Raw genomic sequence first — 7,658 nt, 5'->3', positions numbered from 1 at the left:
CTGTAGTTTCTGTATCAAACTGTCTGATGACTGTAGTTTCTGTATCAAACTGTCTGATGACTGTAGTTTCTGTATCAAACTGCCTGATGACTGTAGTTTCTGTATCACACTGCCTGGTGAATGTAGTTTCTGTATCACACTGCCTGGTGAATGTAGTTTCTGTATCACACTGCCTGGTGACTGTAGTTTCTGTATCACACTGCCTGGTGACTGTAGTTTCTGTATCACACTGTCTGATGACTGTAGTTTCTGTATCAAACTGTCTGATGACTGTAGTTTCTGTATCACACTGCCTGGTGAATGTAGTTTCTGTATCACACTGCCTGATGACTGTAGTTTCTGTATCACACTGTCTGATGACTGTAGTTTCTGTATCACACTGCCTGGTGAATGTAGTTTCTGTATCACACTGCCTGGTGAATGTAGTTTCTGTATCACACTGCCTGGTGAATGTAGTTTCTGTATCACACTGCCTGGTGACTGTAGTTTCTGTATCACACTGTCTGATGACTGTAGTTTCTGTATCACACTGCCTGGTGAATGTAGTTTCTGTATCACACTGTCTGATGACTGTAGTTTCTGTATCAAACTGTCTGATGACTGTAGTTTCTGTATCACACTGTCTGATGACTGTAGTTTCTGTATCACACTGCCTGATGACTGTAGTTTCTGTATCACACTGCCTGGTGAATGTAGTTTCTGTATCACACTGCCTGGTGAATGTAGTTTCTGTATCACACTGCCTGGTGAATGTAGTTTCTGTATCACACTGCCTGGTGACTGTAGTTTCTGTATCAAACTGTCTGATGACTGTAGTTTCTGTATCACACTGCCTGGTGAATGTAGTTTCTGTATCACACTGTCTGATGACTGTAGTTTCTGTATCAAACTGTCTGATGACTGTAGTTTCTGTATCACACTGCCTGGTGACTGTAGTTTCTGTATCACACTGCCTGGTGAATGTAGTTTCTGTATCACACTGCCTGGTGAATGTAGTTTCTGTATCACACTGCCTGGTGAATGTAGTTTCTGTATCACACTGCCTGGTGAATGTAGTTTCTGTATCACACTGCCTGATGACTGTAGTTTCTGTATCACACTGTCTGATGACTGTAGTTTCTGTATCACACTGTCTGATGACTGTAGTTTCTGTATCACACTGCCTGGTGAATGTAGTTTCTGTATCACACTGCCTGGTGAATGTAGTTTCTGTATCACACTGCCTGGTGAATGTAGTTTCTGTATCACACTGTCTGATGAATGTAGTTTCTGTATCAAACTGTCTGATGACTGTAGTTTCTGTATCAAACTGTCTGATGACTGTAGTTTCTGTATCACACTGTCTGATGACTGTAGTTTCTGTATCACACTGTCTGATGACTGTAGTTTCTGTATCACACTGCCTGGTGAATGTAGTTTCTGTATCACACTGTCTGATGACTGTAGTTTCTGTATCAAACTGTCTGATGACTGTAGTTTCTGTATCAAACTGTCTGATGACTGTAGTTTCTGTATCACACTGCCTGGTGAATGTAGTTTCTGTATCAAACTGTCTGATGACTGTAGTTTCTGTATCACACTGCCTGGTGAATGTAGTTTCTGTATCACACTGTCTGATGACTGTAGTTTCTGTATCAAACTGTCTGATGACTGTAGTTTCTGTATCAAACTGTCTGATGACTGTAGTTTCTGTATCACACTGCCTGGTGAATGTAGTTTCTGTATCACACTGCCTGGTGAATGTAGTTTCTGTATCACACTGCCTGGTGAATGTAGTTTCTGTATCACACTGCCTGGTGAATGTAGTTTCTGTATCACACTGTCTGATGACTGTAGTTTCTGTATCAAACTGTCTGATGACTGTAGTTTCTGTATCAAACTGTCTGATGACTGTAGTTTCTGTATCACACTGCCTGGTGAATGTAGTTTCTGTATCACACTGCCTGGTGAATGTAGTTTCTGTATTAAACTGCCTGGTGACTGTAGTTTCTCACACTGCCTGATGACTGTAGTGTCTGTATCACTGCCTGATGACTGTAGTTTCTGTATCAAACTGCTATGGACTCGGGGGTAACTGTTACGTGTCTCGCTCTCAGATGTCATTTGACATGCTTTGGATATCGTTGCCCTGTTTCACCAGTGGTGAAGGATCACAATGCAAATGTGGTTAATCTCAAACGATAAGCTATCTACAAGTGTTGATGCCGTCCGCGATGCTGTAATATGTCATATTGTTATCGCTGCTCTCTCGCCTGCCATAGTGTGAATGTGGGTGTACTGTAAATCCCGTGTGATAAACTACAGGTATTTCCTTAGATCGTATTGCCCCAGTCATAAAGTACAAACCTCCTTCATCTGAACGATTACATGCTCTTTGAGGTGTTGAGAAAAGTCGACAATCCTCGGTCTTATGGAACCTCTTCAAAACCAAATGGCATAAACTCAGAGATGCACTGCAGTGAAGCTAAAAACACATAAACTCAAAGATGCAGTGGAGCTAAAAACATGGCTAAGTTCCCGAAAAGTTGACATTTTGGGGACACGAGGCGTTCGCCAGACAGTGGTATGCGCAAAAACAACAGATCTGTTCCAGACTAACAAATGAATGGAGCTCCTGGAGAATCTGTGCCACAGATGCCAGCAAAATGCTAAATGGACTGCACTTATATAGCATTTTATCGTAAGCGCTTTACAACACAGGATGCCTACATTCACCCATTCACAAACCCATTCACACACACACATGGCGGCAAGCTAGCACGCAGGGTGCTGGCACTGGAGGAGCCGGGGATCGAACCCCCGACCTCTTTTACCCAACGCCATTAGTGGACGACCTGCTCTACCTCATAAGCCACAGCCGAGAAGTCAACAGAAGCCAACCAAAACAGAAGACAATGGTAGAGGATATCAGGATCCAAAAGACATGGAAAAGCCAACCAATGCCAAGTGGAATGTGGAATGGAAGCAGCTCAGGAATATTCTGGAGATGTTCACTCCTGGCCAGGGGTCAACTGTGGCCTCAGGCAGAAGCTCAGAGAGGGAGGGAGAGGCACAATCACACACGCACGCGTCTACACAACGGGAATACACACTAGCGAGCGCACGCTCGTGGCCAGGGGTCAGCAATGCCCTCCATCTTCACACACACACACACACACACACACACACACACACACACACACACACACACACACACACACACACTTCTTGAGAGAATGATGAAGACGCACGCTGCCACATACGGTACTTAACACAGACCCCTCTAAATCACAACCCCACTGACCGTACCCCCTCCCTCTCTCTCTCTCTCTCTCTCTCTCTCTCTCTCTCTCTCTCTCTCTCTCTCTCTCTCTCTCTCTCTCTCTCTCTCTCTCTCTCTTCACTTTCTGCTGACAAGCAATATTCCACAGTGACAGGGCAGGCCACCAGTGAGAGAGAGAGAGAGAGAGAAGGCCAATCAAGAAACACACAGAGAGAGAGAGAGAGAGAGAGAGAGAGAGAGAGAGAGAGCCTGTTATGGAACGAGCGAGCGACGGTGGGGAGAAACCTGGCGATGCGTCTCTGAGTCACATACCTCGTCCCCGCAATTACCATAATAAAGCCATAAGAGTGTGCGCGGCGCCAGAGCCATTACAGGAAATGGCTTCAAACAATGGGCATGACGCAGGCGTGGACTTTTCCCAAAGACCTGGCGCCTCCGCGACCCATCCGACATATTTTACAAGGGTAATTACCGTTAGAGAGCGGACGCCTCCGCGGCAGATGCTGCCTCCCGCGTTCAGTTCCCCCACGCAATTATGGCGATGAACTTGGCGCGCCGAGGTGATAAATATCACAGGTGGGCAGGTGTACAGGAGGAGCGAACACACACGCATCTAGGCGCGCGCACGGACGCACGCACGCACGCGCGCGCACACACACACACACACACACACACACACACACACACACACACACACACAGTATAGAGTCGCCAGGGTCTAAGGTTTCACAAGAACTCCACTCATGTGATAGTACAACAGCCAATGAATAATTACTTTAAAGTGGTGTCACTGTGGCAGGACTTGCCATGAGGAAGAAAATGGAAGAGAAAAAATAATAATAATAATCAGATTATTTAATGGATGGAAAAATAGCACCAACAACTAGGATTTGGGCTGTGCAGAACTTTAGGTGCTCATTTGGTGTCAGGTAGCATCTCACAGCATAATAAATCCATGTGGAAACTAGACACAGCCAAATCTGTTAAGAGTTGACATGGCGAAACAGATGTGACCGTTCCAACAGAAATACGTTTCCATTTGGTTCATGGGAACCTGCTCCTTCAAGCCTCTCTCCCTATATATAACCCTAGAAATATACTCCCCAAAAAGCTTCAGTGTCGTGTGAAAACATGCTGAATAAAAGCTATGTTCCACCAAAACGTGGCACCGCTGTGATTATGAGGAAGCATTTTATTTTGGTGCATCTTGAATATCCTGCTCTTAATTCCGGTCATCGAGGGGATACCAATGTCAGCATGTTACCTCAAAACGTCAGCTGGATTTATTAGTGTCGCGCAATGACAGAAAGTCACCATATGTAGCGCAGATACACTCCACGCATCAAGAGCAGTTTTCCACAAACTAGTGAGGCATCCGTTCCCCCCGTTTACCGTCAATGAATAATTTCGCAATTATCCTTAATATGCAAACACACAAGACAGATCAGGCCCGACTCTGGTCCTCCTGCCTGGGGGGAAGCATGAGCTGAGTAATGGTCCCAGAATCACAAATGAGACGGACGCCTCTTGACATTTTTATATCACAGTAAATCACCGTGTGCATCAGCCAAGTTCCTTCTATGCCTGCAGATTACCAGCGCTCGTGTGTGTGTGTGTGTGTGTGTGTGTGTGTGTGTGTGTGTGTGTGCGTGTGTGTGTATGTGTGTGTGTGTGTGTGTGTGTGTGTGTGTGTGTACGTACACGCGTGAGTGTGTGTCGACATGTACCGCAACAGAGTGGTCATCACAGTCTGGGTCATGCATCTGGTCAGCGCTAGCGTTCCGGGCCGTAGCCTATAGGACTTTAACGGTTGAAGGCCAGAGAGGACATATCTAAGCCGATGTCGGAGTGGAATCTACTCCGTCCATTCGGTCCGCTAGCTCCTCCAGCCCCTCTGGCCATGTTGTGTTGTGGTGTAGAGCAGCAAGAGACTTGGGATGCTTGGGATGCTTCCCAGACTCAGATTAAGTCCCGCTCTGCAAATTACAGCCGGTGGATGTTCTCTATTGAGGCTTTTCAGTTTGAGGATTAATCTGGCAAGTCTGGAAGTCAGCTGTCAAAATCCAGTTATCATCATAAGTACAGGCAGAAAGGGATCAAAGGAGGGAGGAGGGAAGGAAGGAAGGAAGGGGGTTAGGGAAGAGAGGAAGGATGGACATTTTAATAGTAGGACCCAAGGGAACTCACCCGGTCTTTTTTCCATTTTTCTCCCTCGACTGCCACATAGTCGAACCTTGGATATCAATATTAGAATCTGCTTCTGGCAGAGCGACTTGTTGCTCTTTGGGCAGGGCTTGCGCTTGTTGGCGATCTGCCGGTTTTGCTGGGGGTCCTTGACCTCCCGGCGCTGGCGAATGAGGGAGCTGGCGAGCGCGGCCATCTTCCCGCTGGCGCTGACCCTGCCGCCGCCTCACCAGCCTCTGGCGGTGGCTCGGTGGCGCCCAGGTGTCGGGGGGTACCGGCGTGGGCCACCCCCCTGCCCACTCACCCAGGGCGACGGAGCGCCGCTAGGGGAGGGGTGCAGAGCGGAGGAGGGGGGGGGAGGGGGGGGGGGCGGCTGTCTGGGGACCGAAGGAAACGGGCTGGACGGCAGGAAGAGCGAGAGGAAGGAAGAGGGGGAGATTGAGAGACGAAGGGTGGAGTCCGTCCTCAAGGCCCACCCGAAATCGGCGATCGCGGCTTGTTGAGGTTTGGGATCGATGCCCCCGCGCCAATGTTCCTCGAAGTCCTTCTGTTTCTTTGGTTTGTTTTGGCGCCGTCGTCGGTGAGGTTCAGGTGAAGCCTTGGTACGCCACCGTTCCTCTGTTGGGACAAGTCATGTTGTTAGCCCATCAAAACCCAGCGAGAAGCAGCCAGTGTCAGAACCAGCCAGTGTCAGAAGAACCAGCCAGTGTCGCCTGCCGTCTCTGTCCCACTTTGAGTGCCCCTCGTTGGGCCGAGGGCCCTGCGTTGCCGCCCTCCCGACCCGGACCGAAGTTTAACTCAATCCCGTCCGACCAGGAACCATTCACCGCATGACGAATCCAGACCCAAAGCGAAATAATAATCACGTTTAGTCCCCGTTACCTGCTCAATCCTGTGGATCAGTGAGCCCGATCGAATTCGGAAGGACGAAAAACGACCGAAATGTCTTAAAAAATAAATAAAATAAAATAAAATCCTCCGAAATTACGTTTGCGGACGTGGCCGGGACACAGTGCAGCTCCTTCCTTTCCTGACTCTCATCTGTACAATTCCGAGAGAACGAGACAGAAAGAAGAAGTCCAGACAGGACCGTCCCGACCTGAGGTATCAGCTCCGCAGACTGGGACGGGACGGAAGGTATCAGGACGGTGAGCGGCTCCTCTCCTCGCCGTCTTTCAAGCTCTCCTGGCGTCACCCTCGTTTTTCACCCGCACCCTGAGAGAAGAGAGAGAGAGAGAGAGAGAGAGGGAGAGAGAGAGAGAGAGGCTTGACAAACCCAGCACTTCCCACAGATAGAGGTGACATTCATGAACGAGAGAGCGTGGGGATAGAGAGAGATCGACAAAGAGAGAGAGAGAGAGAGAGAGGAGGGAGGGGGTGCAGCAAGTCCATCCCCCCCTATCGGACCGGGCTTTCCAACTCTCTCGGCGGCGGGCGCACTAGACCGCGGCACCAGTGCAGCGCTGTGTCCTTCAGCCACGCATGCTGCCGCCTCGCAGATGGGAGAACGAGGGATGAATGAATGGAGGAGACAGAGAGCGAGGGAGGGGAGGGAGGGGGGGGTAGAGTGTGTGTGGGGGGGGTGTTGGTTGGCTTGCTGGCAGGAAGCCGTGTCTTACGGGTAGAATTCTACGGTGCGGTCGTTCATCCCAGAGACTCCGCTGGTAGGTGACAGTCGTCCCGGTCCGGTTCTGTTGAGTCCGGCTGCCTCTCCGTGCAGCACGCTGCTCGCCCCGATGTGTGTATGAGAGTGTGTGTGTGTGTGTGTGTGTGTGTGAGAGAGAGAGAGAGAAAGAGAGAGAAAGTGTGTGTGTGTCAGTCTCGGCGCGCACGTGTGCGTGTGTGTGAGTGAGTGAGTGAGTGAGTGAGTGAGTGAGTGAGTGTGTGTGTGTGTGTGTGTGTGTGTGTGTGTGTGTGTTCGGAGGAGCGACAGGGTGTGAAGGTGCGCATGTAAGTTTGTGTGTGAGGTAGGCGGCGAGTGTGTGCATGTGCGTGAAAGTGTGTGTGTGTGTGTGTGTGTGTATAGGTGTGTGTGTGTGACTCCCTCCCTTGCTTGTCCCCCGTTCACAGTGCATTACAGAGCGAACGAGCTCCAGCAGCATGCTCTCTCTCTCTCTCACACACACACACACACACACACACACACACACACACACACACACACACACACACACACACACACACACACACACACACACACACACGCACACAC

The 7,658-nt window shown here is 49.3% G+C and overlaps 1 protein-coding gene across 1 annotated transcript in view; it reads right to left on the bottom strand.

Annotated features, from left to right (window-relative positions):
* Nucleotides 1-5,642, bottom strand: part of fgf11a (fibroblast growth factor 11a) — a gene marked incomplete at both ends in the record, with an annotated part of 137,683 nt that extends 132,041 nt beyond the window's left edge. Inside the window, one exon of the mRNA XM_083640400.1 lies at nucleotides 5,450-5,642. Coding sequence (XP_083496526.1) covers nucleotides 5,450-5,642 — 193 coding nt within the window. The remainder of the gene's footprint in view (nucleotides 1-5,449) is intronic.
* Between the last annotated feature and the right edge of the window lie 2,016 nt (nucleotides 5,643-7,658).

This window comes from Poromitra crassiceps (assembly GCF_964638095.1).
Source record: "Poromitra crassiceps genome assembly, chromosome: 7".
Lineage (NCBI taxonomy): Eukaryota > Metazoa > Chordata > Actinopteri > Beryciformes > Melamphaidae > Poromitra > Poromitra crassiceps.
Note: the sequence above shows the minus strand (reverse complement) of the source record. Positions and strands in the feature narration are given on the sequence as shown.